This window comes from Oncorhynchus nerka, linkage group LG17, assembly GCF_034236695.1.
Source record: "Oncorhynchus nerka isolate Pitt River linkage group LG17, Oner_Uvic_2.0, whole genome shotgun sequence".
NCBI classification, from domain to species: domain Eukaryota; kingdom Metazoa; phylum Chordata; class Actinopteri; order Salmoniformes; family Salmonidae; genus Oncorhynchus; species Oncorhynchus nerka.
The window spans coordinates 33857722-33877523 of record NC_088412.1 but is presented as its reverse complement, the minus strand read 5'-3'; the positions used below and the strand labels follow the sequence as shown (position 1 = coordinate 33877523).

At 44.7% G+C, this 19802-nt stretch overlaps 1 protein-coding gene and 1 non-coding gene across 3 annotated transcripts in view; both read left to right on the top strand.

Annotated features, from left to right (window-relative positions):
• lnx1 (ligand of numb-protein X 1) overlaps nt 1–19802 on the top strand; it is an 80150-nt gene that overhangs the window by 29550 nt on the left and 30798 nt on the right. For both annotated transcript variants that reach the window (XM_065003130.1, XM_029686409.2), the window contains 2 exons: nt 11326–11573; nt 13045–13200. In XM_065003130.1, coding sequence (XP_064859202.1) covers nt 11326–11573; nt 13045–13200 — 404 coding nt within the window. The remainder of the gene's footprint in view (nt 1–11325; nt 11574–13044; nt 13201–19802) is intronic.
• LOC115145544 (U7 small nuclear RNA) lies at nt 3243–3295 on the top strand. Its single transcript, XR_003865992.1, has one exon. It is a non-coding gene; the product is annotated as a U7 small nuclear RNA (small nuclear RNA).

Genomic DNA, 19802 nt, shown 5'->3' with positions numbered 1-19802 from the left:
CGTTTTTATTAGACAGAGAGCGAGAAGGAGAAGAAGAAGGTTTTTTCTCCTCTTCTTTTTGTAAGATTAGTGAGATTTAGAGTTTCTTAATCCAGAGGCTTTTTCGCCAAAGCAAGGAGCTTTAGTTTGATCTTGTGACAAAGCACGGATAGAGATAAGGAAGATGATACTCCTCGGTTTAGACGATAGGGTGATTAAAAACGCTCGGGAATGATTGGATATCATACTTCCCAGAATGCTTTAATGTCATTTGTATTCCCAATATAGGCCTACTGTTGGGAGGTATTGTCTGTCCCAAACAACTATCTCTTTCACATACAAATGTCCCGCCTTTCACAGTGCCAAAGAAAAGCTTCTTCCTCCAGGCCTGAAGCAGAACAGAATCATATTTTCCCTTTCTCTCAGCCTGTTATGCCAAGTTATATTTCCCAATACATCTTAAGAACTGAGCTGTCATGGAGTGAGCTGGGAAAGGATTGCAGTACTCCAACAGTCCGGATTAACACTGCTGGCATCTCTACCGCCAGTAGGGGGGAAGGGCCGGGGACTGGGTTGGTTCATGACTTTCGGCAGCCATCACACACCACAGAGAGGATGCTATACACCAGGGGTGGGCAATTCCAGTCCTAGAGGGCCTGCTTGGTGTCACAGTTTTGCCCCAGCCCCAGCTAACACACCTGACTCCAATAATCACCTAATCATGATCTCCAGTTTAGAATGACATCTGATTAATCAGCTGTGTTTGCTAGGGATGGGGGGAAAGCCTGACACCAATCAGGCCCTCGAGGACTGGAGTTGCCCACCCCTGCTATACACCAACTTCAGAATGGATACGTCCATCAGGGTTCAGGTCACAACACTGGACCATCCCTGACAGACACTCTGGGTAGTCAAGGCCATTCACATGCTTGCACACATATACACACACACTATACACACACATCCACACACACAAATACAAGCAACCCTGTGTCCTGTCACGTTCTGACCTTAGTTCCTTTGTTATGTCTTTGTGTCAGTTTGGTCAGGGCGTGAGTTGGGGTGGGTAGTCTATGTTCTTTTTTCTATGTTGTGGTTATGTGTTTGGCCTGGTATGGTTCTCAATCAGAGGCAGGTGTTGTTTGTTGTCTCTGATTGAGAATCATACTTAGGTAGCCTTTTCCCCCCTGTGTTTTGTGGGTGATTATTTTTCTGTTTTGTGTCTTCACCAGACAGGACTGTTTCTTTGTCGTTTCGTTCTTTCACTTTGTTGTTTTGTTATTCAGGGTTCAGTTGATTTATTAAATATTAACATGGACACATACCACGCTGCACACTGGTCCGATCTCTCATAATCCTCGTCAGAGGAAGACAAATGCCGTTACATGTCCACACCAGACTGACTGATCTAGCTCATATTTTGATAATGGTCTGTGGTTATTTGTGCTGTCTGTGTATTCTGTGCTGATAATATTATTGTCTGCTGCAGTCAGTCGAGAGAGGGAGAGCGTAGCGTATTTGGGTTAGGGAGGATAATCCACTCACCCCTAAAGAGGATTGGAGAATCTCACAGGCTTTGATGAGTTGTGAGCTGGTGTTTATTTCACATCACAAGAAGAAGACTGTTTTTGTCACAGCCAGCCAGGGCGCATCCTCCCCTCTCTCCTCCGCCGCTCCTCCCACGGAATGCTGGGTAATTATTATTGTGCCAGAGAAGGTGTTTCTTAGCTATCTCTATCCAGATCACAGGGTTAATGGAGATGATGCGATTACTGAAGCGTCTCTCTGTGTCTGTCTGTGACTGTGGAGAACTAGGCATGGTGTACTGCTGCTGAGGCAGGCAGCTAGCTCTAATGAGCCAGCACTAAGCTGAGCCATGATCCCCCCGCAACACAAATCACACACTGACACACACAGGGGAGGGAAGAGAGGGGGCAGAAAAACACAATTTACACAACAGTACAGCAGGAGGTTTTGTTTGTGTATTAGATAGGAGGGCAGAGAAATAAAAAGAGTAGTTTGTTCGGAAGAAAATTATCCAACATTTGTTTGTCTTCGCTCATTGGTTCTTTTCTCTAGGGTCCCCAGCTTCAGGACCACCCTGTCCCTCTGCGACTTGGGGACTGTTGTCTGGGTTCCCTGCTCTGGCCTCAGACTGGAGAGATTGTGGCCTTAATTCCTCCAGACAGTCTTTAATGTTCTAAACAGCAGTGGAGATATGCCTAAGTGGCTAAACCCTGTGCCTCTGATCCCCAGAAGGAAGGGGATTTGAATTAAGGGTATCAAAGCCTTTAACAAGGCACACACGAGACAATGACTAGGGTGTTGTCTCTGAGAGAAAAAACATATTGTACCGTGAGCTTCCTCTAGCATAGAAAATGCATTCTTCAAACCACTTGGGATGCACTGGTCGCACACCCTGTGTGAACTTATTACTTGGATCATATTTGGATGTACAGATTGATGGTACAGACTCTACTGCTTCTTTCATACCCTTTATGATTTCTTGCTCAAAACGGGTGGAGGTTTGTGTGCAAAGTATATGGTTATTGTATGTGAGAGTAGTTTCTGAATGTGGCAATGTTAAGTGTCTCTGTCCCTCTCTCCCCATCTCTTCTATAACAAGCATCCATGTTGTTGTCATTCCGCTAGGGACCTGTTTTCAGCGTATTACGTCTCCAGTCAATAACCAGTACAGAGTGTGTGTGTTTATCCTGTGTTCCCATTAAACTAGCAAGTAAATAAATAATTAAACCAATTTGTGTGGTACTGAATCATAAGTAAGGCTCGGGTTTTTGCAGATGCATGGAGGTTACGACTGTTTAGAATGATATACGTTTTTATTTTAACCTTTATTTAGTCAGGTAACCTTGAACCTTTATTACAATGACGGTCTACCAGGGAACAGGGGATTGACTGCTTTGTTCAGGGGAAAAACAACAGATTTTTATCTAGTCAGCTCAGGGATTCAACCCAGCAACCTTTCGGTTACTGGCCCAACACTCTAACCACTAGGCTACCTGCCGCCGTTGATAGTTTATGTATGTGATATGTAAAGACCTTTTAGGGTTTAATTCGGGAAATGGTAACTCTTTAAAGAACCGGTCTCGTGGTGCCCCAGATGCTAATGAGTTAATTGTTACGTGATTCATTTAATTCGGTAACAATGAAACATAGTTAATACATTGAATAAATAACAGTCTTCAGATGAATGTTAACGTCAAGTCACGACACTACCTATCTACCTACCTACAGTTTTTCAAAAATGTGCTCTTTTAGTATTTCTCCAGTAGGTTTCCTGAAGGAGAAAGCCTCCACTTCGATGTCGAAAATAATAAAACTAAAACACTATAGTAAATACTAAACTAGACAGCCCAAAAACTTTTGTGAATACTATAATATTTATACCATAATATTTTGTCATGTTGGTTGTTAATCACTCTCTGAACACCTCCGTGTTGGTAAAATGTGGGAATGTTTTCTCAGGATTTAATTCCATACTGTCAGCTTCTCCAAAGGTATTGTACTGCAGGCTTGTCATCTGTAGGTGTATTCCAGTGTCTGCGGTGTGTGAGTGTGCGTGCGTACGTGCATACGCATGTGTTCTTGTGCACGTTGTAAAGTTCCTAATGTCCTGAAGTAATTAATTTAGCCCCACTTGAAGCACGTAACTTGCTGGTGTAACAGCAGTCTTTGTGACTGATGTACATGCAGCTTTAATTACACAAATTGATGTCGAGTGACAGGTGGAAGGATGCTGCCCCTCTCAACTGAAGCAGGGCTCAGCGTTGTGGACTGAAATATTCTTCTTCTATCCAACCACTTCCAACCACCCTTGCTTAAGTGGTATATTGCTGACTCCACACTCTTGATAGGATTCAATATGTTAGCTCTGAATTAGGGTGAGTCTCCGGTAGATAGAAAGAGACCGCCACACAAATACATGCACAAACACGCGCGCAAGCATGCACGTAAGCACACACACCTCCCTCCATCTGACAGGCTTGTGGAACACAGGTGGAGTTTAGTAATAGCAAGTGTCCCAGCATAGCCAAGCTCTGACTGGGCCACAAATCATGATCAATGGGACTCTGCTTGGCTCCACTGTCTGAAACGTCTCCCTCGTCTTTGAATGTCAGTCCCCATGCCGAACTGAACCGACTGCTCCCCAAACTCTGTCTGTTAGTCTAGTGTTAGAGCTGACTGGTGGAGCCAGTCAAGCCCTATGGCTGGAAGTGAGATATAGAGGCCAGTTCAGAATGAAATGTCTCCGTCTATGATGTATGGACAGAGCATGACCTGCTCAGACAGACCTCGATTGAGACAAAACACTGCTTCAGACTGGTTTGCTGTGTATGTCTGAGTGTGTTAGTAGAAGCTCTAACTGGGCCTGGTATGATCCAGCCCATAAAAAGACAGTTAATGAATGTTTGTTCTCATAGCTCTACAGAGAGGCAGAGACAGGACAATGTTGTTTCAGCTTCCGCTATTGGCACTTCAACCAAAAGCCTTTATTATGGGAAAGAGAGGGAAAACCAGAGACAGCTATTTGCTGTCTATTTGCAAACACACTCTCCGACATGCTCAGTTTGTGAGGATTTCAATTGTAGGGTTGTGCGTGTATGTGCACGTTGGTGTTTGTGCCTTTCGCGTATTCTGTTTGTGTTGCAGAGCGAGTGTTCTGTTTGTGTTGCAGAGGGAGTGTTCTGTTTGTGTTGCAGAGCGAGTGTTCTGTTTGTGTTGCAGAGCGAGTGTTCTGTTTGTGTTGCAGAGGGAGTGTTCTGTTTGTGTTGCAGAGCGAGTGTTCTGTTTGTGTTGCAGAGCGAGTGTTCTGTTTGTGTTGCAGAGCGAGTGTTCTGTTTGTGTTGCAGAGTGAGTGTTCTGTTTGTGTTGCAGAGCGAGTGTTCTGTTTGTGTTGCAGAGGGAGTGTTCTGTTTGTGTTGCAGAGCGAGTGTTCTGTTTGTGTTGCAGAGCGAGTGTTCTGTTTGTGTTGCAGAGCGAGTGTTCTGTTTGTGTTGCAGAGCGAGTTGTTTGTGTTGCAGAGCGAGTTGTTTGTGTTGCAGAGCGAGTGTTCTGTTTGTGTTGCAGAGCGAGTGTTCTGTTTGTGTTGCAGAGCGAGTGTTCTGTTTGTGTTGCAGAGTGAGTGTTCTGTTTGTGTTGCAGAACGAGTGTTCTGTTTGTGTTGCAGAGCGAGTGTTCTGTTTGTGTTGCAGAGCGAGTGTTCTGTTTGTGTTGCAGAGCGAGTGTTCTGTTTGTGTTGCAGAGCGAGTGTTCTGTTTGTGTTGCAGAGTGAGTGTTCTGTTTGTGTTGCAGAACGAGTGTTCTGTTTGTGTTGCAGAGCGAGTGTTCTGTTTGTGTTGCAGAGCGAGTGTTCTGTTTGTGTTGCAGAGCGAGTGTTCTCTTTGTGTTGCAGAGCGAGTGTTCAGTTTGTGTTGCAGAGCGAGTGTAGGGACGTGAAACACGTGAACAATACTGGGAATTTGAGAATACGCTTAGTCTCATGAGGGAGAATTTGACATTGAGACCTCTGTGGTGTTTTATATTCCTCATGTCTCCTGTGTTACCTGCTCTCTATAACCACTGTAACATTTATTTGTTCACATTTGAATTCAATCATCTGTCAGCCGATCCTATCCACAGTGACTCAAAGAGCAGCACAATACATAAACTGGGTGGTTCGAGCTCTGAATGCTAATTCGCTGAAAGCTATATCAGACCATATACCACGGGTATGACAAAACATATATTTTTACTCTTCTAATTACATTGGTAACCAGTTTATAATAGCAATAAAGCACCTCTGGGGATTGTGGTATATGGCCAATATACCACGGCGAAGGGCTGTATCCATGCACTCCTCGTTGCATCCTGGCTAAGAATAGCTCTTAGCCGTGGTATATTGGCCATATACCACACGCCTGTCGTGTCTTTACTGTCATTAACTGAAGACTGATAGTTTTTATCAAAGATTCTCTGTAATTAGTTACTGCGCGATCAACTGATTAATCACGTAACTTATTAACTAGGAAGTCGGGGCACCAAGAAAAATATTCAGATTACAAAGTTAACTTATATATCAGATATTTTATCTGATCAATTAGTCTTCGAATTAATTAATTATTTACTGTACCTCACGTTAGTCTCATTCCAAATGTCGTAAATTGTTGGTTATCTGCACAAACCCAGTCTTCATTATGAGTCATCCATACATCAATTGTCTTAAATCATTTATGTATTACTAACTAAGTAATTCACAGAAATGCATAAACAAACAAACAAACAAGGTAAATGTGGTTACATGAAATGATAGGAGAATGTGCCCTAGTGGGCTGAACCGGCATGGCGGCTTGTTAGATAAAAGGGGAAGTGGGGGTCGACTAAGAAGTCACTACGGAGTGATAATTATAACAATTGAAATGCTAATCCTTTACACATGAACGCTCACTCATTCGGGAACAATTGCAATAAATCAATATATTTACGCTCAGTGTGTCGTCTTGATCGCTGGTGAAAAGTTTGTGTCTTTCGTAGAATTGTCCGTCTCTCTCCCTCTCTCTCTCTGTCTAGGTTAGAGGGGGTAGTTCAAAGTGACATTCGATATAGAAGGGATGTTTCGGCGGTTGTCGTTCTTCGCGTTCAATGATACCGAATTCCTAGCTGCAGATTAGTAATTAGTATAAAAGACTTGTTCTTATTCTGTCGGTATCAATAGTCTAAGAGTTTAACCACGTGGTATGGTTAAAAGATTCAGCAATGGTCTACAACCTTTGTCCTCCTAATGGAGAAAAACATGGTCTGCAACCTTTAGCCATCTCGTAATTGAAGTAAGCTCGGTCTGCTGATAATTTCTCAAAGTTGGATTTTATCCGGAATGGCAGAAAAGGGGCTGTCCCAGGAGGCCTGACCCTAACTGGGCTCAGGGGCGGTCCTCTGATTTAGTTCAAATCAAAAGGGAATTTTATTTTGTCTTCATAAAACAGTCCAAAATCACATTACACAATTATACAAACAGTATCATACTCACTCATTCATCGTATACAATAATTAGATGTAAATCTCATATCTGAGGCTATTATATAAACAGCGTTATGGTAATGTGGCCACACTGTCTCCCATGAGCTTTCCCAAGTTGTGACAAACGGACTAGTTCGTAGCTGGATTCTTCACCGATCTTTTATACTTTCTCCGGAACATGACATTTGTTCGTACCTCAAGTTCTGTGAGGTGGAAGGATTTCCTTTGTCCTCTATGAAAGTTTACTCTCTCTCTACTATGTGGCCATGTGGCAGGGTCTTCTCAGGAATTTACGACCTCTGACCACAGCAGCCTAGTTGAAGGAGGCAAGGGGGAGGCAGGGAGAGGGGGATGGGGTTGCTATACCCAAAGAGGCCAACATCATGACATACCGCCCCTGGTGGTTCGGATCTTGTTTGTCAACATAAAATCATGATCACGTGATGTCCTGTTTGTAGATCATCGTTGCAGTCCCCTCTGGTGGTTGAACTTGGTAGGCTTCTCTGAAAGCGGAGCAGTCCACCACAAGGATGGCAGTTGATGTCCGGTTGGTGATCGCCGTTGCGGTCCCTTCTAGTGATATACCTTGGTAGGTTCCCTGGAAGCTGCAAAGTACCCCAGGGAGGGCCAGGGGATGTCCTGGTTGGTGATCGCCGTGATCGCTGGTGGTTTACCTTGGTAGGCTCCCTGACAGCAGGGCATGCCGCCACAAGGATGGACCATGTGTGTCCGGATTTGGGGTCGCCGTTCCGGACCCGTAGTCTGGTCGTCGTCCAGACTGGAAGATCTGTGGCAGTAACTTAGGCAGATGTTAACAACGCACGCACGCACACACACTCATGAAATATACATTACATTCATTACATTCACATTACAATTACATTCATTCCCCAATGAGAGGCGTTGTGGCACTAAGTGATGGTTGTATGTGGACTTTGTTTATGGCTCTATCACTTCTTAAGTGTCAAAGGAACTGAACCGAAAAGGAATGAAAGCATAAACAAAAGATGTACAAAATATAGTTCTCACACAAAAATCATCTAATTGGACTGTATTCTACATTCGTCCAATGTTCTGGCAAAATGACTATCATGGCATTGTCTCTATGCCATATCTAGGGTTTTCCTACTTGGTGTGTCGCGTAGGCACTATCCTAAATTGATAACTATGTGATAAGTTTACAGCTGTAAGGCACTAGTTTTGGGCAGTCTACAGGGATGACCTACGTCCGGAGTCAAAGGCCTAGAAGTAAATGTTCAACTTCATTTACTAAGGCTGGTATTTTGCTTGGACCCTTCTAGCATAAATCCTAATGGGATGTTCCGTTGTGCATGTGCGTTTATGCTTACACAAGCGCGCATGTCAAGGGAAGAAAAGCAAGTATCCTGGCAGATTACAACTTGTTCTGAATGAGTCTGACGTAGTTAGGTAATTTTCAGGTCAATGCCTGGAAGTCAGTCAGAATTGGTGTCAAGGGAGTCTATAGTAGTTTTTACTACAAGTCACTGTGTCTTCCACTATTGTAGTGGTGATAGGTATGAAGTCTATTTCATAGCTATGTTATCCACGGAGGAGCTAACCTCACGACGGAAGTACTCTAAGTATTGGACCAGTCGTACGTGGTGTGATCGTGGTTAATGATTCTAATAATATTCCTCCTGAATGGAGGATTCTATTTATTAGTAACATGTGTGTTAACCATTGGAAGAGTGCACTGAAGATTCCCTTCCACGTGTTGCACTCTGAGTGACTCCTATGTCGCTGTTGTCAAGGGTAATTTGATTGGTTAGGTCTCTAACCTTCTTACTGATTGTAGCTAGACTGACTGTCGCTGGTATTGGTACTGGTGCTCAAAGGGACCAGTTATCCTACCGATTTATTCTGAAATATTATACTACCAGAACACATGATTGGAGCATTTTACTAGTTGTATTGTAGTTGATCCTACACATGGCAAGGAATGATTATTGTTGCCATTTGTTTTGGAGGTGGACAAGTCCACTGGACTTCCTTTACGACCAGTGTGGTATACCTCAGTACTATCTTAGATGTGTTAATCCCCGTACAGGGGCCTGTCTGCTACTCACTGTTCTCATAGGGGAGTTTACAACTAGATTTGATTTATGCTCTGGCGGCCTCGTACGGTGTTGTCCGTAGTCTCGACCCCCCCCCCACCGGCCACGATGAGGCTCATCATGGGTCTGGGCTACTATTCCCCCCCTTTGTGTCTCCGGACCCCCCCACCAGCGGGTGGTGTTGGTGTCCGAGGCGCAAACGAAAAGGTCGAACCCTATGTACGAGTTGTCAGCAGACGCGTTGTTATGAGAATGGCTGTAGCCCTTCAACCAAATCTCCTGGTGTTTGTGCTTCAACACCCTCAGTGGCAGTAGAGGCATGTCAATCACCACCGTGTCCGCGTGTGGCAACTTCTTCAGTACCTGCGAACTGAGACGAGGATATCGGTCTGTGATATCACAAAGTGTTTCACCAGTGGGAGTCATCGGGTCAGTTGCTGAACTGACGCCATTAGTGTCATTGTAAGGGGTGACAGTCCCCAACAAAGTCGAAGGTGTATCATCGGAAGCAGAGTATACTCTGCGCATTGATGTTTTTCTTGCTGCGACGGCCGCAGTGCTTGCGGAAGTGTCCGAAGGGCAAGAGAAGTTCATCTCAACTACCATCTTGCACGACTGCAAGGAGGAGGGAAGTTGCTTATTCACAGAGACAGCTGGCTCAAAATCATGAAAAGAATGGTCAATCATGTTGGCTGATGGAATGTGTCGAGATATCGTAATACCTCCTCGGATCGGATTCTGCCCCAAGAGGATTTTCAACATCTTTTTCTTTCCATCTTCATCACCTGAGTTCTCTCATCATTCATTTGGTCAGCGACTTCAACAAGTTCTGCTGATTTGTCATCAAACTTTGTCATTGTGTTCATTAACTGATCGTCTTTGGTCTGCAGCGTTTTGAGTAGAACCGTGTTACTTTGAGTAACGTTCAACAAAACTGCATGTTATCAAGTTGAGCGCTCCTGTTTGTAGATAACTCTTCAGATTGATCTAGTTTGGCGTGAACGTCATCGTATTTAGTTTTGCCTCAATTGATTTCTTCCTGTAGCATATGATTTTGTTCCTGTAGAAAACGATTTTGTTGAAGAGCTTGTGCTTGTTCATCGTCATACGTTTTTGCAATTACATTTAATTGTTCAGTTTTCAAGCGCAGTTCCATAGCTAGCAGAATCTTTCCCTTTCCTGCATTTGTCGTCGGTTTCCCGGTTCTCTCCCTTTGTCCCTTTATGTCTCCCATTACCTGCTCGTGCTTCAGCTGTGCACTGCGGTATTGGACAGATGCCACTCTTGGGTGGCAAGACATCAGGGCTAGACTGGAGAGAACCTTTACGAGGCCTGCGCCCGATGGTTGGTTTTGGAAAGTGTTGTTGTCTGCTTTTCCACTAATGGCATAATTAGGGTTGAATTAGGGTTAGCTGCTGAGGTCAGAGATCAATCCATTTGCGGGTGGGGTTGCTATACCCAAAGAGGCCAACGTCATGACACCCCATTGGTCCTTATTGCTTAATTATACACTGACTGATCAAATAAGACAGAAACGGTGACAAGACAGAATAACAATATGACAGTATCAATCCAGTTTTTAATTCAGAAGAACAACCATAAAAAATACAAATACAAATACAATGATCAGTTGTCTACATAAGAAAATATACTATTATACACTAGCAGGTTGTGTATTGAGTGTGTGATGTTGCTTGAGGAGGAATCACTTGTCAAGATGATGACATCAGTCATGAGGTCAAATAGATGTCCCCTCTGGGCAGCTTGGATCAGGAAGTAGAGGTGAGGAGATGGATGCATCCACGGGGTGATGGGTCAGAGGTCACATCATATTAACCACTGCTCCTGAGATGGTGGTGACCTTTAACCTTAATCTCTCTGGTTTAATCCCTGTCCATATCCTCTCTACCTGGACTGGACTATTTGTCACTACTGAGCCACTGACGATTCAAGAGGATTCAGGACTGTTGACTGATAGTCTATTCTGTTCCGTGATTCAGTGGCTGTCGTGTGTTCACTGCATCATATATTCATGACACATCCTGTAATTGGTGATGAGTCACTGAGAGTGTAATAATAGTTCCTTCCATCACAGGCTACATTATACAACGTCTCTGTTGCAGTATCCCATTTTAACCTCTTTTTAGGTTTTTCTTGGTAGGTTGCTGTTGTTGTTGTTGATGCGTGACCTCTCCCAGCTGGGTCTATAGTGTGTGTCTCTGACAGGCTGTTCTTGTCTCCCTGTGTGTTTTTGAAGGTGTAAAGGGGCGTCTCACTATGGCCTGTCTGCCGACAGGAAGCGACGTTCCCAGGAGGGGGACTGCACTGACAGCACGTCAGAACTCACTGTGGCCACCCTGCCCGGCGATGGCCCCACCTCCTCCGCGGTCGCTCTCCTATCAGACGAGCCCGGCCTCGTCAACCCTGCCTTCGACCCCAGCATGGAGGACAACAGCCAATCAGGAAGCACCACAAGCCTGGCAGCCCGCAGCAGTTCCAAGAAGAGTGAGTGTGTGTGTGCGTACGGTTATGGGTAGTGCTGCACCTAGTAACCTTTCTCTGATCTATAAAGCACTGTGTGTGTGTGTGTGTGTGTGTGTGTGTGTGTGTGTGTGTGTGTGTGTGTGTGTGTGTGTGTGTGTGTGTGTGTGTGTGTGTGTGCGTGCGCGCATCACACTGTTTGTCACTGTGACTGATTGAAAATCAATAGAAAGCAGGGAGCCAGTGGAGGCTTTCTAGTCACAGTTTCATAGTCCCTCACTTACATAGATACCACCAGTAAACACTATTCAAACATGTATTTTCCCCCCTCATACCCACACACCAGATATACACTACCGTTCAAAAGTTTGGGGTCACTTAGAAATGTCCTTGTTTAAAAAAAAAAAAGCACATTTTTTGTCCATTAAAATAAAAAAAATAAAAAAGTGACCCTAAACTTTTGAGCTGTAGTGTACATCCCATAACCCACGCAGACTTACATACAGTATCTGTACTACTTAATGATCTTTGATGGAAATCCTGTTCTTCAATTAGCTTTTATAGCATCGATTTTTCACCGATCTATAAAATCTCTGTCCTGGGCTGGAGGGGTAGAGAAAGAGAGCGAGAGAGAGAGGGAGGCAGGGAGGGAAAATGTAAAGAGAGGGAGTGAGAGTGGGAGGAATGAGGGTTAAATATAGCCCAGGTCCATTAATGCTGAATGACGTGTTAGCCCCTCACCCTCCACTCATCCCACCTGTGAACCCTGGAGCCACTCACGCGTGTCACACTCACTCACATCCCCCCTCTCAACGTGAGCGCACCGCTCTTGGGGGGGCATCAAATGACGTTGCACCAGCACTTTGGCACCAGGGCTGCGGAGCGGAGTACCCACCACCATGCAGAGCCACTGCTGCTGAACAAGCTGTCAGCTCCAGAAGCGCTGGGTGCGTTTAAAGAATAATGTGGCTGTCAGGAGGCCTCGCATCTCCCCAGGCCCGCAGAGGGAGGGAGGGGCGCTGCAGAGGCCCACTGCTCCGCTCTCAGGGCAGCCAGGCTGGGGCTCTCACTCCACTGCAGCCTGCTCTGCTCTGGTAGAGCCAGGGACGCACACTCCCTGCCAGAATCTCAACTATAGAAGATTATAGTAGGGTCTCACTGCACCCAGTTTTAGCTGAGAGATTACATAAAAATGACTGCTGCAGTTTACAAAGCCCATCACCCCTGCAGAGTTTCTAGGCCCCCTCCCTCGAGTGTGAATTTCTATTCTTTCTTGTAATAATGAGTGTTTTGGGGAATTGCTGAAGGGTATTGATTGGAATCCCTAAAACAAATGTGTTCAAGCTGTTGTTAGGGCTTTTGTAGAGGCAGAGAGAACGAGAGATCTCCGGCATCTGATTGGCTGTGGAGAAGTGGTCTCAGAGACTTGTCCAGACATGTTCAGTCAGAACAGGGCTGATCTATAAAGTGTGCCCCTGTCTCTCTCTCCCCTCAGTCCGAAACTATGACCGCACCTCGGTCAGGAGCCGCTCCTTCAGGCGGTTGAACCGTGCTTTCAGTGTCCTGCGGAGGACCAAGAGTGGCACTTCCGTGTCCAATGAGACCGCAGAGGAACAAGATAATGCCAGGAACGCCAGTGTGCCCCAGGAAGGTATGTGTGTGTTCGTTTGAGTGAGTGGTTGTGTGTTTTCTTTTGTGCACTATATGAAATGTGTATATGCTGTGTGTCTATGTCTATATTGTTTTGTCAGTGGCGATTGTGTTTAAATCAGTATGATGTCGGTGATCTCTATGCTGTGTCTGCAGTTTCTGTGATTCTCTGTAGAGGGTATAAGATGTGTGTGTGTGTGTGTGTGTGTGTGTGTGTGTGTGTGTGTGTGTGTGTGTGTGTGTGTGTGTGTGTGTGTGTGTGTGTGTGCGTGCACATGCGTGTGTTTGTGTGTGTACGTCAGGACTTGTGTGCATGTTTGTGCGTGTGTCCGTGTGTAGGCGCATGCCTGCGCTTGCATGGATTTTTGTGTCTGTGTTTACTTGACTGTGTTTGTGTGCCAGAGTCTATGTGTTTGCGAGAGTGTGTGCCTGTGTTTGTTCGTGTGTGTGTGAGCAGTTCCTTTGGCTCTGTGCTGAGTTTGACACGGCTGGGTAACTGCTGCAGCATATGTTCCTTTAATAATTCAGCTGCACATTGTGTAAGAGTCCTCTGGTCCCCAGAACAGAGCAGAAGATAGTGATCAGATGGGAGAGTGGGAGCCTGGGGCTCTGTGGGCCAGGCTGGAGGAGAGAGAGTAGGAGCTTCAGGGGACAGGCACAGAGAGCTGCTGGACACAGTCTGGACTATACAGAGTATACAAAACATGAAGAACACGTACTCTTTCCATGACATAGACTGACCAGGTGATTCCAGATGAAAGCTGTGATCCCTTATTGATGTCACTTATTGTTAAATCCACTTCAATCGGTGTCGATGAATGGGAGGAGACAGCTGAGTGATGGATTTTGTGTGTGCCATTCACAGGGTGAATAGGCAAGACAAAAGATTTAAGTGCCTTTGAACGGGTTATGGAGGTAGCTTTGTGTCAAGAACTGCAACGCTGTTGGGTTTTTCACGCTCAACAGTTTCCCGTGTGTATCAAGAATGGTCCATCCCCCACCATAGGAAATCCAGCCAACTTGACACAACTGTGGGAAGCATTGGAGTCAACATGGGCTGTGGAATGCTTTCAACACCTTGTAGAGACCATGCCCTACATTATATAGTATGAGCCATGACTAAAATACAGTATATACATATAAAGTGGGAAAAACAGTATGTAAACATTATTCAAGTGACCAGTGTTCAATTAATTATTCTGAGATGCTCTTCAATTTTGATTTTAACTTTAACACTCCACTTAAAACCCCTTAAAATCCCAATTCATAGATGTACATAGGGCAGTAATCTCTAAAGTGCAGGGCAGGCTATCGAGTGGAGGCCGGCTAGTGATGACTCTTTAACAGTCTGGTGGCCTGAAGATAGAAGCTGTTTATCAGTCTGTTGGTCCAAGCTTTGTTTGTTTATTTGGATCCCCATTAGATTTTGCAAAAGCAGCAGCTTCTCTTCCTGGGGTCCACAAAAAACAGGGACAGTCACACGAATGTAAAATACAATGACGTACAAACCAAAACTAAAACAATGTGTGTGTGTGTGGTAGTGTGTCAGTGTGTGTATGTGTTTGTGTGTTTGTCCCTTCACAGTCCCCTCTGTTCCATTTCCTTTGATGCAGCTGTACTGTCTCCTCATTCAACAGTTGAGGTCTAAAGTTTACATACACTTGAGCCAAATACATTTAAACTCAGTTCTTCACAATTCCTGACATTTAATCCTAGTAAAAATTCCCTGTTTTAGGTCAGTTAGGATTCCCACTTTCCCATTTCCTTTCTCATGAAGCTATCTATTTTGTGAAGTGCACCACTCCCCCTTTTACCTCCAAACATAACGATGGTCATTATGGCCAAACAATTCTATTTTTGTTTCATCAGACCTCAGGACATTTCTCCAAAAAGTACGATCTTTGTCCCCATGTGCAGTTGCAAACCGTAGTCTGGCTTTAAGGCGGTTTGGGTCAGTGGCATCTTCCTTGCTGAGTGGCCTTTCAGGTTATGTCGATATAGGACTCTTTTTACTGTGGATATAGATACTTTTGTACCTGTTTCCTCCAGCATTTACACAAGGTCCTTTGCTGTTTTTCTGGGATTGATTTGCACTTTTCGCACCACAGTACGTTCATCTCTAGGAGACAGAACGCGTCTTCTCCCTGAGCGGTATGACGGCTGCGTGGTCCCATGGTGTTTATACTTCCGTACTATTGTTTGTAAAGATGAACGTGGTACATTCAGGCATTTGGAAATTGCTCCCAAGGATGAACCAGACTTCGACAGGAGCTGGCTGATTTCTTTTGATTTCCCCATGATGTCAAGCAAAGAGGCACTGAGTTTGAAGGTAGGCCTTGAAATACATCCACGGGTAGACCTCCAATTGACACAAATGATGTCAATTAGCCTATCAGAAGCTTCTAAAGCCATGACATAATTTTCTGGAATTTTCCAAGCTGTATAAAGGTACAGTCAACTTAATTGTTGGAAAAATGACTTGTGTAATGCACAAAGTAGATGTCCTAACCGACTTGCCAAAACTATAGTTTGTTAACAAGAAATTTGTGGAGGTGTTGAAAAACGAGTTTTAATGACTCCAACCTAAGTGTATGTAAACTTTCGACTTCAACTGTAAATGGTAGCAGGGTCAACAGGCCGTGGTTCGGGTGGCTGAGGTCCTTGGTGATCTTCTTGGCCTTCCTGTGACACCGGGTGCTGTAAATGTCCTCAAGGTCTGTAAATGTCCCAGTGATGCATTGGGCTGACCGCACCCCTCTCTGGAGAGTCCTGCAGTTGCGGGAAGTGCAGGTTCTGTACAGCCCAACAGAATGCTCTTGATGGTGCATCTGTAGAAGTTTGTGAGGGTCTTAGGGGCCAAGGCGAATTCGCCAAGGCACTGTTGCACCGTCTTCATCGCACTTTCACTGTGGAGGGACTATTTCAGGTCCTCTGGGATTTGCACACAGAGGAACCTGATGTTTTTACCCCTCTCCACTGTGGCCCGTCGATGTGGGTGGGGGCGTGTTCTCTCTGCTGTCTCCTGTAGTCCACGATTAGCTCCTTCGTTTTGTTGACGGCGAGGGAGAGGTTATTTTCCTGGCGCCACTCCGCCAGGGTTCTCACCTCCGTCCTGTAGGATTGTCTCATTGTAAATGACGTATTTTCTACTTTCATTCAAAAATTAAAATGAACCCGATTTCAACATGTGAAAAATACATATTTTTCAATGTTCAGAAAATAAGTATTTTCAACACCCGGAAAACGTATTTTAAACATCCGGACAATACGTATTTTAAACATCCGGACAATACGTATTTTCAACACCCGGAAAACGTATTTTAAACATCCGGACAATACGTATTTTAAACATCCGGACAATACGTATTTTCAACATCCGGAAAACGTGTTTTAAACATCCGGACAATACGTATTTTAATTTTAAACATCCAGGGACAATCAGTGAGATACTTTTTAATTTTTAAACATGAACCAGGAGGCTAATACGTTGACCTGAGCCATTTTAAACATCCGGACAATACAGATGGCACTATGATTTAAACATCCGGACTAATACAATTTGTGCAAAAGGCATGATTTGATTTTAAACATCCGGACAATACGTATTTTAAACATCCGGACAATACGTATTTTAAACATCCGGACAATACGTATTTTAAACATCCGGACAATACTTATTTTAAACATAATTTTGCATACTGGGAGTATTTTAATTTTTGGAGGGCATCAATATTTTTGTCTTGCCTAGGGCGGCAGAATTGCCAGGATCAAATCAAATCAAAGTATTTTTGTCACGTGTGCTGAATACAACAGGTGTAGTAGACTTTACAGTGAAATGCTTACTTACAGGCTCTAACCAATAGTGCAAAAAAGGTATTAGGTGAACAATAGGTAAGTAAAGAAATAAAACAACAGTAAAAAGACAGGCTATATACAGTAGCGAGGCTATAAAAGTAGTGAGGCTACATACAGACACCGGTTAGTCAGACTGATTGAGGTACTATGTACATGTAGATATGGTTAAAGTGACTATGCATATATGATGAACAGAGAGTAGCAGTAGCGTAAAAAAGAGAGGTTGACGGGTGGTGGGACACAATGCAGACAGCCCGGTTAGCCAATGTGCGGGAGCACTGGTTGGTTGGTCCAAATGAGGTAGTATGTACATATGTACATGAATGTATAGTTAAAGTGACTATGCCTTGCGGTCAGAGGCCGAGCAATTGCCGTACCAGGCAGTGATGCAACCAGTCAGGATGCTCTCATGAATGTATAGTTAAAGTGACTATGCCTTGTCAGAGGCCGAGCAATTGATCAGATGCTCTCGATGTTGCAGTTGTAGAACCTTTTGAGGATCTCAGGACCCATGCCAAATCTTTTTAGTTTCCTGAGGGGGAATAGGATTTGTCGTTGGAGTCGTGCCTGGCCATATAGTCATGGGTGAACAGGGAGTACAGGAGGGGGCTGAGCACGCACCCCTGGGGAGCTCCAGTGTTGAGGATCAGCGTGGCAGATATTTTGCTACCTACCCTCACCACCTGGGGGCGGCACGTCAGGAAGTCCAGGATCCAGTTGCAGAGGAAGGTGTTTAGTCCCAGGATCGTTAACTTAGTGATGAGCTTTGAGGGTACTATGGTGTTGAACTCTGAGGTGTAGTCAATGAATAGCATTCTCACATAAGTGTTCCTTTTGTCCAGGTGTGAAAGGGCAGTGTGGAGTGCAATAGAGATTGCATTATCTGTGGATTTGTTTGGGCGGTATGCAAATTAGAGTGGGTCTAGGGTTTCTGGGATAATGGTGCTGATGTGAGCCATGAACAGCCTTTCAAAGCACTTCATGGCAACAGATGTGAGTGCTACTGCTCTGTAGTCATTTCTGTAGGTTGCCTTTGTGTTCTTGGGCACAGGGACTATGGTGGACTGCTTGAAACATGTTGGTATTAGAGACTCAATCAGAAACATGTAGAAAATGTCAGTGAAGACACCTGCCAGTTGGTCAGCACATGCCTGGAGCACACGCCCTGGTAATCCGTCTGGCCCTGCAGCCTTGTGTATGTTGACCTGTTTAAAGGTCTTACTCACGTCGACTACGGAGAGCGTGATCACACAGTCGTCCGGAACAGCTGATGCTCTCATGCATGCCTCAATGTTGCTTGCCTCGAAGGGAGCATTGAAGTGATTTAGCTCATCTGGAAGGCTCGTGTCACTGGGCAGCTCGCAGCTGTGCTTCCCTTTGTAGTCTGTAATAGTTTACAAGCCCTGCCACATAAGACAAGCATCAGAGCCGGTGTTGTATGATTCAATCTTAGCCCTGTATTGACGCTTTGCCTGTTTGATGGTTCATCGCAGGGCATAGCAGGATTTCTTGTAAGCTTCCGGGTTAGAATCCCGCACCATGAAAGCGGCAGCTCTACCCTTTAGCTCAGTGCGGATGTTGCCTGTAATCCATGGCTTCTGGTTGGGGTATGTACGTACAGTCACTGTGGGGACGACGTCCTCGATGCACTTATTGATAAAGCCAGTGACTAATGTGGTGTACTCCTCAATGCCATCGGATAGCAAAACAGTCCCGTAGTTTAGCATCTGCTTCATCTGACCACTTTTTTTATAGACCGAGTCACTGGTGCTTCCTGCTTTAATTTTTGCTTGTAAGCAGGAATCAGGAAGATAGAGTTGTGGTCGGATTTACCAAATGCAGGGCGAGGGAGAGCTTTGTGCGCGTCTCTGTGTGTGGAGTACAGGTGATCAAAAAAAATCCCTCTGGTTGCACATTTAACATGTAGATAGAAATTTGGTAGAACTGATTTCAGTTTCCTTGCATTAAAGTCTCCGGCCACTAGGAGCGCCACCTCTGGGTGAGCGGTTTACTGTTTGCTTATTCCCTTATACAGCTGACTGAGTGCGGTCTTAGTGCCAGAATCTGTCTGTGGTGGTAAATAAACAGGCACGAAAAGTATAGCTGAAAAGTAGTGTGGCCACCAATTTATCACAATATACTCTACTTCAGGCGAGCAAAATCTCGAGACTTCCTTAGATTTCGTGCACCAGCTGTTGTTTACAAATATGCACAGACCGACCCCCTCGTCTTACTGGAGTGTGCTGTTCTATCTTGCCGGTGCAGCGTATATATCCTAGCTGAATATCCATGTCGTCATTCAGCCACTATTCCATGAAACATAGGCTATAGGCTACAGTTTTTGATGTCCCATTGGAAGGATATTCGCAATCGTACCTCGTCTAATTTATTGTCCAATGATTGCATTTTGGAAAGTAGTATTGACGATAACGGCAGCTTTCCCACTTGCCTTCTCTGGGTCCTGACGAGGTGTCCGACTCTTTGTCCTCTGTACCTGCGTCGCTTCCTCTTGCAAATAATGGGGATGTTGGCCCTGTGGGGTGTTTGGAGAACGTCCTCAGTGTCCTCCTTGTTGTAGAAAAAAATCATTGTCTAATCCGAGGTGAGTGATTGCTGTCCTGATATCCAGAAGCTCTTTTTTTGCCATAAGATACGGTTGCAGAAACATTACGTACAAAATAAGTTACAAAAAACGCATTTTATTGATGCAGTGTTTATTGCAGAGGCATTTAGAATCCATTTCAGATG